This window comes from Sorex araneus, chromosome 1 (genome assembly GCF_027595985.1).
Source record: "Sorex araneus isolate mSorAra2 chromosome 1, mSorAra2.pri, whole genome shotgun sequence".
Lineage (NCBI taxonomy): Eukaryota > Metazoa > Chordata > Mammalia > Eulipotyphla > Soricidae > Sorex > Sorex araneus.
This window is the reverse complement of record NC_073302.1, coordinates 207,272,912-207,287,672: the sequence shown is the minus strand read 5'-3', so window position 1 is coordinate 207,287,672 and position 14,761 is coordinate 207,272,912. Positions and strand designations below refer to the sequence as shown.

General features: G+C 36.8%; 1 protein-coding gene across 4 annotated transcripts in view; it reads left to right on the top strand.

Moving 5' to 3' along the window:
• Positions 1 to 14,761, top strand: part of MBD5 (methyl-CpG binding domain protein 5) — a 459,774-nt gene that overhangs the window by 408,453 nt on the left and 36,560 nt on the right. The window contains exons 10-12 of one of the 4 annotated variants that reach the window (XM_055123313.1): positions 8,519 to 8,845; positions 11,524 to 11,741; positions 11,986 to 12,081. In XM_055123313.1, coding sequence (XP_054979288.1) covers positions 8,519 to 8,845; positions 11,524 to 11,741; positions 11,986 to 12,081 — 641 coding nt within the window. Of the gene's footprint in view, positions 1 to 8,518; positions 9,545 to 11,523; positions 11,742 to 11,985; positions 12,082 to 14,761 lie in introns of all 4 variants that reach the window. The other 3 variants (XM_055123194.1, XM_055123379.1, XM_055123240.1) reach the window with 3 other exon arrangements.

Below are 14,761 nucleotides of genomic sequence, written 5' to 3'. Positions count from 1 at the left end.
TAGAGTGAAGAAAGGTGATGACTGAGTTAATACTAGTGTTTTAAAAAATCATTTCCTCCCATATTGTTAAGATTTAGTTAGAATTTATCCCCCATCCAATGCAAAAAACTTCTAGGAAAAAAAGATGCCTTCTGATCTTGTTTTCTAACCAGATTCAAAGCTATCATCAATATTGGTGGCGGTTTGATTAAAAACTTTGTTCTTTTACTGTGATTTTTCAAAATGAGCCATTTTTTACTGTAAGATATTAAGATAGTTCCTAAGTCTCCATGTTGCACCACTTCTGTTTACATTTCCCATTTTCAGTATTCACTATCCAAAAACAAAAGAGTCAAAATGTTTGACAGTGAATCTCTGTGAGTAAAGATTGTATCAGAACTCAGAATAGTTTGATATGTTGTTGGAATGATCTTTTTTGAACTTTTCTCGAAATAAATTGTCCCAGTGCAAAAATTGGGAGAATTTTATTTCATTGCAGTACATCAAGCTCATCTATAAAGGCCACTAGGAACCCTTCAGTTCTCTGGAGATACCCAAGAAAATTACTGAGAAAAAATCAAGTTCTCTGAAACCATCAAAGCACTTTTAAAAGTACCTACTTCTAGGTTGTTAACACTTCAAAATTTGGACTCATTAAGAATAAGGTTTAAAAATATTCCTAGGGTTTCATTTATTTTCACATGCATAATTACCTTGCCTTCTAGGAGCTTATATCAAACATTTACACTGACCAGAAAGAATAGAGTAAAATTAATTTAAAAACCATGGTTCTTGCAAATTTGAATTTATAACCTATGGTTTTATGGATTAAAAATAGAACTAGACCACAGCAATCTGAAGGAGCAATCTGAATGCCCCTGGGATTGGAGCTAGTCCATAGATGTGGGAAATTTCTTGCCAAGATCCATAGGTGTCAGTATGAGCGGAAAGTATTTAATCACAGATACCCTAGAGTGGGGTCTGTGCTACCCAGTTCCACAGGGGTGCCTTCCTTTCACCTGAGCCAGTCACTATGCTTCCTGCAGGACTGGAGGTGCAGCTCAAAGGTATGGTGGCTGCCCTGCATGCCTGAGGCCCTTTGCCTATCTGATTGCCAGTATCACAAATCAGAAATGTACAGCTCCTTAAACCATCCCTCACATTGGTGAGCAGCTCGGGTCTGATCCAAAAGCTCGTTTCTCAACATTTTGTTTAACTCTTTGCCACACTGAGAAACTAACTTGACTGCAGTACACTTAAGAAATATATTTTTGATAGCAGATAAGTTTCCTTAAAAGTATAGAATACACTGGTAATTGTCATGCTATTTTTTTAGTGATAGTCATCTCCCACTGAAATGATTTGTCACCCACTCGCAGAACATGACCCAGCATTCATATGTAGTTAACAAAAACAGTTTCCACAAAATAATGCCCTACCTGTGTAATGTAATCTTTTTAAAAATCTTTAATCTTTAATGTAATCTTCAAAAAAACTTTTTTTCTATTTCCTGTATCAGTATATTCTAGTTGGGCATGCTAAATTGATAGTGCTGTCCCCAGTAGATCCAAATATTGTTTTAGAATATTTATGGCTTATTAACTCAGCAAATGTTATTTATTGAATAAAATGTTTATTTTAAGCACTGTTTAACAATGCAGATAAAATAATACATAATGGAAGGATACTAAATTAACTAGTATCCTGACAGTCCACTTACTCTGCTTATTAAACAAAATAAGGAGGCAAAATTTACTGTTAGAATATTGAGTCTTTTTAACTGTCACTCAAGTGCCTTTTCAGAGAACAAAAATTCTACCACACAAGAGACTGCACTCTTTTTTCCACATTGGTTTCCTTAGTATAAAAAACTATTTATGGAAGCAAAGAAAAAAAAAACTTTTAGTTACCTGAGTAAACAATAAAAATGCTCAAGCATTTTTTCAGTTATTTAAGGTTTCTGTGTATCAACAGGTAAATCCATCATTAGCTAAAAAGAAGGAAAAAATTATTTTAAAAATTTCATTACAACCACAAGACTGACCTTGATAAGTCATCACTGCTACTCAAACATCATAGTCCAAGATTCATGCCATGCTTTCCTCCACCCAATATCTGCCTCTTTGGAAAATGGAGAACATTTTCCGGATAGTGCCACTGAGCCTGCCCATCATGGTCTTGCTCCACCTAAGTGCCATCCCTCCCTTCTTTGTGGAGAACAGAAGAGCTACTCCCTAGAGCTAGTCCACAGAGCCTCCTAGCTATTTCCTGTACAAGAATGCTGGACATCAGAAATGAGAAAGAGATGGTATCCTTTACAAATAGATATCACCATGCTGTTTCTTGAGCTCAAGGAAATATCTTATTGGAAGATTTAGGTGTCATAAAAATTATTTCAATTGTTATTTTTTTATTAATCCTCTCAATCTAGAGAAAATTTTGCTCATTTTAGGGAATTGAAGCATTCACATTGACCTGTTTGCAACTAAAGCATACGGGTCAAAGAAATTATAAGGGTCAGAATAATGAATTGTTTTTGTTGTTATGCTAGGAATCAAACTGCATGTCACACATGAAAGGTACGTGCTCTGCCATTGAGGTACATCCCCAGTCCAATAATCACCCTATGCTTTCATTTATTTCCTGTTTTTTAGTGTATCACTTCTCACATAATGAATAGTATTTGTACTTTTGAATTTGAGTATGGTGAATAGTATTTGAATATATGTCAAGTGCTTTAAAACAACCAATAAATACAAAGGCACTTGTCTTCTGTTCTTAGTTTGTAAAGATTTTTTAATCTTTTTTGTCTTTTGGCCATACTTGCAGTGCTCAGAGCTTACTTCTGGGATTATTCCTGGCAAAACCCTGGAGGATCATAATGTGGTATCAGGATTTGAACCCAGGATGGTGCAAGTGCCCTGTGGATTTTACTATCTCACGAGCCCCAATCAGTTATTTTTTAAGCTAGGTTTTCTTAAAAGATTTCTATTCCTAGATTTTTCAGCGTTTTTTTTGTCCTCCCCACCCCTTCCATTTTTCAGCTTTTTATTTACATAGACCCGTGTGTTTAATCTTGACAAGGGTCTTTATCTGTTGGAATGTGTATTTTGTTTTGAATCCATTACAAATCAAAAAGAAAATGAAAATGACAAAAGTAAAATGATAAAATAATTCCTTCTATTTAGGTAATTTTTTGGATAGCTCATTTTTATGAAGTCGTGTGTAATCACAATATGAGATATAGACCTAACGGGTTTGATGACATTTTTAAAACAATTTTTTGGTACACTTGTACCAATAAAGTATCCTACCTTCTCACACACTTACAAAGACTGTGCAGTAATCTCATTAACACTAAAGCCAGCCATAGCGTTACCATAATGTAAACAATGACTTTTCTTGAAAAATATTGGTGACCAAGAAAAGATAAATAAATCTAAGAAGGTAGATATCACGTTGGTTTTGAAAATCAATTTTTTCAGTGAGGCAACAAAACCTCTTAATGAAATTAATAAGAAAATGGCCTTCTATAAACCTTTCAAAATTTTTATTGATTGCATATTAGCATGCACATGTTTATATACACTTACACATAAATTTTACGTGCATGCAGGAACTCCTGTATGTATCTGGAAATTACCCAACTGTGCACGTTTCCTTGTGTTAGACTATTTCATTGTCTAATTGGGTGTTTTAGCCATGTGATTTCCCACCAGAAATTGTGAGAAAAAGAAATTATGCTATTTCACAATGCTGCTAGTGGCACTTAAATTTTTTTTCCAATGAAAGATTGCTTAGGGTTATTCACATGTCCCAGGCTCCCAACTGCCTCTTGGTTATTTCACTGCTAAGTGAATAATAAATTATTTGCTTTGAAAAGAAGGGAGGGAGGGAGGGAGGGAGGGAGGGAGGAAGGAAGGAAGGAAGGAAGGAAGGAAGGAAGGAAGGAAGGAAGGAAGGAAGGAAGGAAGGAAGGAAGGAAGGAAGGAAGGAAGGAAGGAAGGAAGGGAGGAGGGAGGGAAGGATGGAAGGAAGGAAAGAAGTAAGGAGGGAGGGAGGAAAGGAAGGAAGGAAGGAAGGAAGGAAGGAAGGAAGGAAGGAAGGAAGGAAGGAAGGAAGGAAGGAAGGAAGGAAGGAAGGAAGGAAGGAAGGAAGGAAGGGGGAGGGAGGGAGGGAGGGAGGGAAGGAAGGAAGGAAGGAAGGAAGGAAGGAAGGAAGGAAGGAAGGAAGGAAGGAAGGAAGGAAGGAAGGAAGGAAGGAAGGGGAGAAAGAAAAGCTTAGCCACTACCCCTTTCATTACATTAAATGAAAAATATAGCTGGTGGAGGAAATCAGATTTAAAGAAATACTTTGCTACGGACTTAAACAGTTCGTTTAGATGGAACTGCGAAGTGGGCTCACCACAGAGTGCCTTATTCGGGATTTAGTGATTCAGAAACAAGTAATCTCAAATTTGCCCCATCTTTGAAAATCCATATCAAATCTAGCTGAGTTTTCTATGCCCCCGAGCGTTCTTGAGTAACTTGAAGAACTCTACACTTTGGTGTAGACCTTTTATCCAAAGTACAATTTTAACTCCTTGGAACACCTGGAATCTTACAAAAGTACCTTGTCATATTCCAGCTATCTCCATTCCCTTATCTCTGCAAAACCCTGAAATCAGTGTTCATTTTCTTCATAAATTAGTGTTATTTTCTCCCTTTCTATACATGTACACACAGCATGGTATCAGTTGACTTCTAGAAATAGACAAGTTTTATTTTAACACCTGAAAAAAAACCTTCTGAATGGCAAACATGTTAGAGACTATATGTCTGGAAATACAGAGAAGCGCAAATGATCTTTATAATGGTTTAGGAATATAATCTCAAATTTCTTCACCCCTGATTAAGACAGTAGTTTAAGGATGGATGGGAGAACCTGGAATGTGGAGAAGCAGCACACAGTATCTCCATAGCATTTGTTTCAAGGGTACACAGGACTCCATTACCCTCCATGTAAGACTATCTCCTTGTCTGTTTTTACATTACTTTTCTATTTAGAACACATTTGTGTATTTTCATCCCTCAAATCCCAAATCAAATGTTAGCATTTGTGTAGTTTTCCCAGACACCTTCAGTTTTATCATTGCTCTAGTTATATGCCTACTATAACTTACCAAATAGCGTTATAATTGCACTAGCTATATGAGGACTATAGCTCGAAATATTCTAGTTAGTAATACACTCTTACTAAATGTATATTTGAGAGAAGAAGGGACCAGATGATCTGTGTATGTCATTTGCCTAAATTCTAGAAAGGACAAGATTTTGTTTGTTTTGTTTTTGTTTTGTATCACCAGTTCTATCCTTTTTCCAGCAAAGTATTGAAATAATTTTCTGAAAATTAGAGAAAATGAAAAATAGATCAGGGTCCAGTTATTACCCTTAAGAAGTTTATAATATTCATCACCCTCTTTATTGTAACTAAAAAATACACCCAAAGTAACTATGTTTTCTTTATTGTCACTCCACAAGTATATTTTGTTGGAGAACTTGTAGAATAATATCCCCAAATGGCTACTTTCTTGAATTCTAAACACTAATGCTTTACTCTTACAAAATAAAGATAAAAAATCATAACCCCTCGGGAAGTCCTTCCTCTCAAAACCTTGCTGTGTACCCCTAGTGTATTTTGAAAGTGTGCTCTGATTGTGGTTCAGGGAATGAAAATCTGTACATTTAAATATGTTTATTTTAAATATCTTTACATTTAAATATTAGCCAATTGGGGAAAAAGTTTGCAGATAGTAATTACTGGCAAATAAGACTTTTTATTAGTTTGTTTATATTTATTTATTTATTTTCATTAGCTTGTTTTTAAACAGTGGTTTACAAATGGGAAAAAAAACATTTTGTCTAGAAATAGCCAAACTATTTAAGAAATAATGAAATGTTAAGATGTCCATTGTTTTATTGCAAACCAAAATTTAATATTTAAAGAATTACGTACCATATGCCTATTTCAGCATTTGGTATGTATTTTCACCCTACTCATTGGAAACAATCTAATTATTTTTTACATATGTATACATTTTCAAAGGAACACTGAGATCTTAAAAAGTTGGAAACAATGGCCAAAGGAAAAAATTGTAGTCTTACTACAATGTGTAGAATTACTTGAACATGTTTTGTATGTACTGATTGATGCTTACCACCATTGCCATTATTACCACATCACCACTACCAACCAGAGCAATTAAAACCAGGAATCTTGGTGACAGTGATAATCTTTTATTATAGAGCTTTACACACTGCAAGCCTTTCACTTACCTATATTTGGCTCCGTCAACAATTGAAATACAGATAAGATCGTATCTTATGTGGAAAGAGCTGCACACTATGCTTTATATAAAATAGTGAAAAATCACAATATAAATGCCAGGCTTTATCAAATATTTTTATAAATATGAACAATGCTACAAGTATGTATCAGAAAGAAAAAATTCTAGGATCTGGAACTGCAGTTTAATGGTAAAGTACATGCAAATACCCTGCATGCAAAAGACCTGCTTTAATTTCTGGCATCACAAATCCATCAAAAAAGGGAGAGAGAAGAATTCTTATTTCATTCTTTTAGGAGAAAACAACATGAATCTATATTTGTACTATTATGGCAACATTAGAAACATTTCTGTGTATTTGGATAACATCCCACGTCCCAGTGGTAGCACAATCAAACATAAAGTACGTTACTTTGGCACAGCAATAAAAGGCTTAAATTATACTTTATTTTCACTAGCACTATTACTGTTCATTATACCATGTGCATGTTTAATAATTTTCTATAAAAGTAAATGCATGTGCTTATAATATTTGTCAGGCGAATACACCACATAAAGCATATCTTTGGGCAAAAACTTGACCATAAAATAATGTTCAGGTTTTTTTCAACAGAATGGTATTCTCATCCTCTTCACTCCCCAAGGCTGATTTCAGAGAAGTACTGACCAAGCTGGACACCACGAGGGAAGGGTTTCAGCCGGTCTGGAATAGGGCCTGGTGTTTCTTAAGTTCTTCAGTAATTTCTGTTGAGCAATTGAGATGGACACTGAATTTTTTATTTTTTTAACATTAAATCATATGAATTATCATCTCTAGCATAAAATTTTCAAGAATTATGATAATGCTACTTGAGTAAAGACTGGCTTGATTTAAAGAATCATGAGTTCAAAGTATCTTATAGTGGTCAGGGCGATAGTACAAGCCCGTACGGTGCCTGCCTTGCACACATTTGACCCAAGTTTGATCCCTGGCAGTCATATGGTCCTTAAGCGTGTCCAGGAGTGATTCCTAAGTGCAGAGTCAGGAGTAAGCCTGGGGCGCAACAGGTGTTGCCCCAAAACAAACAAAAATATCTTTATACTATCAGTGAAAAAACTCAAAAGCAATGAAATATACAGCATTAGTAAGATGACACTTGTACACTTTTTCTAGATAGAAATATAAGTTGATACATATTGATCACCTTTGTGAAGAGAATGTTGACAATATGTATTCAGTACTTTTTAAATTTGTAAACGTTTTTGTCTCTGAAATTCTACTTTTAAGAATTTTTCCTTAGGGAAAAAAATGAAGAAATTGGCAAAAATTGATTAATGATAATGCTTATATATTTTTAAATGGAAAGGTCATTTAACTTTTTACAAAAAATCAAAATATACTTGACTGATTATATTATGGTATATCATACATGTAGCAGTTCTGTAGTCTATATGAATTAAGATGGAAAGGTTCACAATACATTGATAGATGAACTTAGAAGACAACATAATATTTGTTTAGATCTGTAACATGTAATGTTGGTGTGTGTATGTTTATGTGTATACATATATATGGAGAAAATTCAGAAAACCCTACTCTAATATATTAATGATGTTATCTCTAAAGGTGTTATTTTGTTTTACATTTTTGATCACATCCTGAATTTTTTTCCACAAGGAACATGTATATACTGGTATTATAAATATAAATCCCAAAATTCCTTTAAAAAAAAATACAAGGGCCAGAGATGTGGCTCAGTGAAGGAATACATGCCTCCCGTGCATGGCCCTGGATTGATTCCTAGCACTGAGAAATATATATAAAATAGAACAATTATTTTCAGATATGAAACTATTCTACCCACCGCATTCACTTAGTGATAGCACAGATTCGCTCATCTTCAGCTTTCCATCGATGAGAAGCAAGCTGAGGGGCTATTTCACATGTTGTCGCAGTGGTACTAATGGACATGAGCTGTCTCCCTGGTTCCAGAAACTCCTGATGCTTCATGTGCTAAACTTTCATAGGGTATCTAATTTTCAAGGTAGATTGAGTCATCAGAAATGACTCAACTTTGTCAATGACTCAATGACAAAGTTGAGTCATTTCTGATTACAATCCATTGATGAAACTCAACAAAGGTAACATGGGACAAGTTAAAATATATCTGTTTCCTTTTATGGGGTTATATTCCTTAACACAGTATTAATACCTGCTTTTTCCTTTTTTTCCAGGCGGTTCAGGACCATCATCCTCCATAGCCATTGCTGGCACCAACCACCCCGCCATCACAAAGACAACATCTGTTCTTCAGGACGGTGTCATAGTTACCACGGCAGCTGGGAACCCACTGCAGACTCAGCTGCCCATTGGGAGTGATTTTCCTTTTGTTGGCCAAGAGCACGCACTTAATTTTCCATCCAACAGCACTTCAAACAACCATCTTCCACACCCCTTGAACCCCAGCCTTCTCAGTTCTCTACCTATCTCTTTGCCAGTGAATCAACAGCATCTCCTAAACCAGAATCTATTAAATATCCTCCAGCCTTCATCAGGAGAAGGCAAGTCTGAGATCAACCTCCACCCTCTAGGTTTTCTCAACCCAAATGTAAACGCTGCTTTAGCTTTTCTCTCCGGTGACGTGGATGGGCAGGTATTGCAGCCTGTTCACATTCAGCTCCTAGCAGCCCTGCTTCAGAACCAGGCCCACGCAGCTGCCATGCTTCCCCTGCCCTCTTTCAATCTGACCATCTCAGATCTTTTGCAACAACAAAATGCCCCCTTGCCCTCATTAACCCAGATGACAGCCCCACCAAACCATTTGCTAAGCAATCAGTCAGAGAACAGCAGAGCCGAGACCCTTTTAACCAGCCCCCTGGGGAACCCTATACCAAGCTTTGCAGGCAGTGACACTACTTTTAATCCCCTGCTCCTCCCCACTGTTACTGGGGCCTCAGGATTAATGACCTTGAACCCCCAGCTGTTGGGAGGTGTCCTGAACTCGGCATCGGCCAACACCGCTAATCATCCAGAGGTTTCCATAGCAACTTCCTCCCAGGCAACCACTACCACAACCACTACATCATCAGCAGTGGCAGCACTGACTGTCTCAACACTTGGTGGGACAGCAGTGGTGTCAATGGCAGAAACATTGCTGAATATATCTAATAATGCTGGGAATACACCTGGTCCAGCTAAACTCAACAGTAACTCTGTGGTGCCACAGCTACTTAACCCTCTACTGGGGACAGGTCTGCCTGGTAAGTTCTATTTTTTCACAAATTTTTACAACAAAAAAAAAGTTTTTCTAATTCTATTCTTTTTTTAAAAAAAAATACATTTTATCACACTATTTTTTAAAAATGTTTTTGTTATGTCACAGCTTGCTTTAGGGACTAAATTTAATAATACCCATACACAACCATAGTTACTCAAACATAAAATGGCTTTTTCCTTGACCCCTATTCTAACAATACTAAATATCTGCTTTCTTTTCTCTGCTAATTCTGATGCCACTTAAACCTAATAACCCCATCATTCTCTGAAGCTGAGTAGTCTTATCTTTCGAGTACTAAAGATTAGCGACATCTTTTAAATAATTATTTGAATCGACTTTGGTGTGGCATCACAGGGTTGGTATGAGCAGCTGCACTGTGGATAGAAACAAGTTGAGAAAATGTCTTTCCAAGTGACCCCTTCAGACATAAAACTAAATGCCCATCCAGCATAATAAGAATCAGGGCATTTGAAAAAGTTAATAAAGTAGAAGTTTTCTCAAGTTTATATAAAACAGATAAAAATGAATAACCACTGCTAGATTTCCTCAGACAGTACTGTTCTGTAGAAATTTGTGGCTTAAAAAAAAAATCCTTCGTGTAAATTTTCCAATCACAAAAAAAGTTAGAAAAGAATGTTAATTAGATACTGCTGACTGCTGGAGGCAGCTATATAACATGGAGTAGAGAGGGAATGTAAAGTCTAGTAACATACAACATATTTTCAAGGGTATCACCCTGAGCATTCGAATAAAATACATGGTTCTAGAGTTTAGGAACAGGTACATCGTATGACTAGTTCTTTTGGTGTTAAAGTCATTGTGGTAAAATAATTGAAAAAGCATTACACACTTAAAAATGTCAAGTAACAATAATTTCCTAGCAATTCTCCTTTTAAAAGAAGCTGATTTTATTGGGTAATTAGGTGATTTTCATTTGCTTTTGGAGAAAATCTAACTTTGAATAAAAATTCAGTTACCCTATTTTATACATAATATATATAAATGGTTACTACAACACATTTTACTGTATTTAGTTTTTACCATTTAAATTTTTGTTGACCAATCCTTTATTTTAAAAAGTGCATCGCATAGAATTATTCATACTATGAATTTTAAAACTTTATCTACTTATAAAAAAGAAGGGGGTAGTTTGTTTTTGATATCCTTTTGTTTGTTTTAGGGCCCCACTGGGCAGTGCCATAGGCTTACTCCTGGCTCTGTGCTCAGGGATCATTCCTGCCAGGACGTAAGGTTCTATGTGATGTGTCAGATCAGCCACATGCAAGGCAAATGCTTTACCCACTGTCTGCTCTCTCCTGCCTGAGAAAGATGCAGTTTTTGAAAGGGAAACAAAATTGTTTTTTCAACTTATCATTGATTTACACTTTTGTGGAATTTTAGGAGTTTACCTTTAATCATCTATATGTGTGTATACAGGTGTCACCATCTCCAAAATTTATACAAATTAAAAAAACAGACATCCTTTCAAAAAGTAAATACATAAAATACATATATAAAATTTTTCTTGATGACTTTTATTGATGATTTTGTCTTGATAATTTAATCTTGTAAACAAGGCCTGAGTGGGCCCATTCAGTTCAGTCATCTGGATTGCTGAAATATTTTAGAGAAAATTTCTATTTTAATTGCAGGTAATCTAATAAAAATCTAATAAAAAATAATTTGAAGGAATATGCAACATTGATACTCAATGTCTCAGACTTGACTAATACAGCAAAGATTTTTTAAAAAATAATTATGAAAGAAAATTAAATAATAAATCAACTCTTTCCTTACCACTTAGTGAGACTTTGAAGGAAAAGGGCAGAAGTGGTGGGGTGGTGAGATTACCAGGTCAATCTAGTGTTTAGATTTTGTTTTAGGAATCCTGAGGGGCGATGATAGGCGTAGAAATCTCCAAGGAATCACATTAACTTATATGTTATGTTTTTCCAACTATAGGTGACATGTCCTCAATAAACAATACTTTGAATAACCATCAACTGACTCATCTACAGTCGCTGTTAAACAACAATCAGATGTTCCCTCCAAATCAGCAGCAGCAGCAGCAGCAGCAGCTTCTCCAGGGGTACCAGAATCTCCAGGGCTTCCCAGGACAGTCCACAATTCCTTGCCCAGCTAACAATAACCCCATGGCTTGTCTGTTTCAAAACTTTCAGGTACTCGCCTTCCCTGGCTTCCTTTAGATGGAAGCAATGCCTCGGTCTCTTTCAACTCTTAAGTTTGGAGGGAAACCAAAAATATTTATGTATCCTTTCACTTCTACATACTTACTGCTATTTCTCAGTAATGAATGTTGTTAGAACATTGCATTCTTTTGTCTGAAGATTGTTTTATTTTTGTCTGAAAAAAACTCAGAAGTCTCATTTTGTTTGTTTCTGTTTATTTTGGGACTACACCCAGCTGTATTCAAATCCTCCTTGCTCTTGTTCAAGGATTACTCCTCGAAGTGCTTGGGGGACCATACAAAATCCTGGGGATGGAACCCAGTTGTGCAAAGTAAGCATTTTACCTGCTGTACTATCTCTTCAGTCCCTGAACTAATTACATTCCAATAAATTAAGAAGCTGGGTGGAAACAGTGATATTAAATTAAAGAAGACTATATCACTGTCACTGTCATCCCATTGTTCGTCAATTTACTCGAGCGGACACCAGTAATGTCTCTATTACACGCAGCCTGAGATTTTAGCAGCCTCTCCTTACTTGTCTTTCCCAACAATTGGAGGATCTTTCAGGGTCAGGGAATGAACCTATTGTTACTGTTTTTGGGATATTGAATACCTCGCGGGTAGCTTGACAGGCTCTGCCATGCGGGCGGGACACTCTTGGTAGCTTGCCAGACTCTCCAAGAGGTATGTATATATCTGTTACTGTATTTTGGATATAAGTACACCACGGGAAGCTTGCCGGGGTCTCCCAAGTGGGCAATAGACTCTCGGTAGCTTGTCAGGTTCTCCAAGAGGGAGAATAGGCTATTAGATGTTGCGCTGCTGCATTGTGCGGGGGCAAGAGGCTGCGTCTCTCTCTTCCAGGAGCTTGGTTTTATAGTCTCTGAATGTTGGCTGCTGATGGGATTACACGGTGCCAGGGGCAGTCTCTGGGTGTGACCGCCTAGCTACTGGAAAATGGGGGATCTGGGTGGAAGAAGTCCAGTCCCGATCCGAGCAGCCTTGGAGATCTCGGCCCCAGGTCCCGCACACCTGGGTGCCTCCGCCGGCTCTCCCATGCATGAGGCTCATCTGAACGAGTGGAGAGTGGCCCTGAAGCTTATATCAAGCAACATTTGCACTGACCAAGCAAAAATAGAGTAAAATTAATTTCTAAAAACCATGGTTCTTGCAAATTTGAATTTATAACCCATGGTTTTATGGATTAAAAATAGAACTAGACCACAGCAATCTGAAGGAGCAATCTGAATGCCCCTGGGATTAGAGCTAGTCCAAAAAAAAATTTTGGAGGGATCACACCCGGCAAAGCACAGGGGTTACTCCTATCTTTGCACTCAGGAATTACCCCTTGCAGTGCTCAGGGGACCATATGGGATGCTGGGAATCGAACCCAGGTTGTCCGCATGAAAGGCAAACACCCTACCCGCTGTGCTATTGCTCCAACCCCAGAAAAAAAAAATAAGTCTTGGTTGGGCTCTGGAGCTAATGAGGCAGGTAAGACACTGGCCTTGCATGCAGCCAGTCTGAGTTGGATCCCCAGAATGACATAGATTCCTCTGAGCACTGACTGAAGTGACTCGTGACCACAGAGCTAGAATAGTGCCTGCGCACAGCCGGGTGAGACCAAAAAAAAAAAAATTGCAGACAGTTGTCTTGAAATGGAAAGTCATAAAAGCAAGAAGTCAAAATGAAAAATAACCAAGTTAAATATTTATAGCTTTAAATCTCTGTAAGAATCAAACTAAAATTGTAGGCAAAGTTACAGATAAGTGTAACTGGCAGAAAATGCTTGCATAGTACATAGCAAATAATTCACATCCATAATATTAAAAAGCTTTTATAAAAGCCCAAAAAAAATATAATTGATTATGAAAAATGAACAATATATATGAACAAATAATTTGTATAAATTATAAATTATTAATAAACATGGAAATAATTATCAGCTATACGTATCACAATTCTATATTCATCAAACTGATGACATTTCTTGCTGACTGAGGGATATCATCAGGAAAATGAATTCAAACAGAAAGTATATATATTTTTGGAACTCTCTAGATATGAACAAAAAAGGAAAATACAAGAATAGTCATTACAAAGTGACTTGTGCTGTTAAAAATTATAATTTAATGTGACTGGAGGTATATTTCAACTGATTGAGCACATACTTTGCATGCAGGTGACCCTGGTTCAGTCCCCAGCACCACATGGTCCCCTGAGTACTGCTAGGAGTGTTCCTTGATTTTACAGAGCCATGAGTTGCACCACCAGGACCCATAAAACAAAAATCACTCACCCAAAACTAAAACTAAACATTAGAAACTACATAAATATTCATCAATAGGGAACCGAGTATAGTATTTCCATCAATCCAGTCATTGAACAAATTAAGTAGACTTAAATGATCTAGTAGGGAAAGATATGCATGACTGCAAGACTTCAATACTATAGTTCTATTGTAGAACAGTACTATTATACAGTGCCACTTATGTGTAAGGAGGGAGGGAGGAAAGGAAGAAAGGGAGGGAGGAAGGGAGGGAGGTGGGAGGGAAGAAGGGAGAACTAGGGAGGAAGGAGGGAGGGAGGGAGGCAGAGAGCGAGAGGGACAGAAGAAGGAAGGAAAGAAGGTAAACTAAACATTTACCTGTGCACTTTAATGTAATAAGCTATAGAATAATGCAGTGCACTTCAATGAAAAAATATAAATAAGTAACCTGGGGGACAAGAAATAATCTACATCTCAGGAGATTAGACATGTTTATTCTTTTATTTGCAGCTATTGGTTAAGAATCCTCATAATTCTTGTTCTTAGTACTGATAATCCTGCCTGGCTCAATATATTCTGAATAAGTACTTGTTGAATCTATAGATAAAAGTAAAATTAAAGATTAAGGTATCTTTAAGGATGCATTCCAGAATTTATTAGTTCTGAGAAAGGAAGTAGACTGGAGTGCAGAGTGGAGGTATTGGCTTGGTTAGGTAGTAGTTCTGCAGAAAAATTGTAGG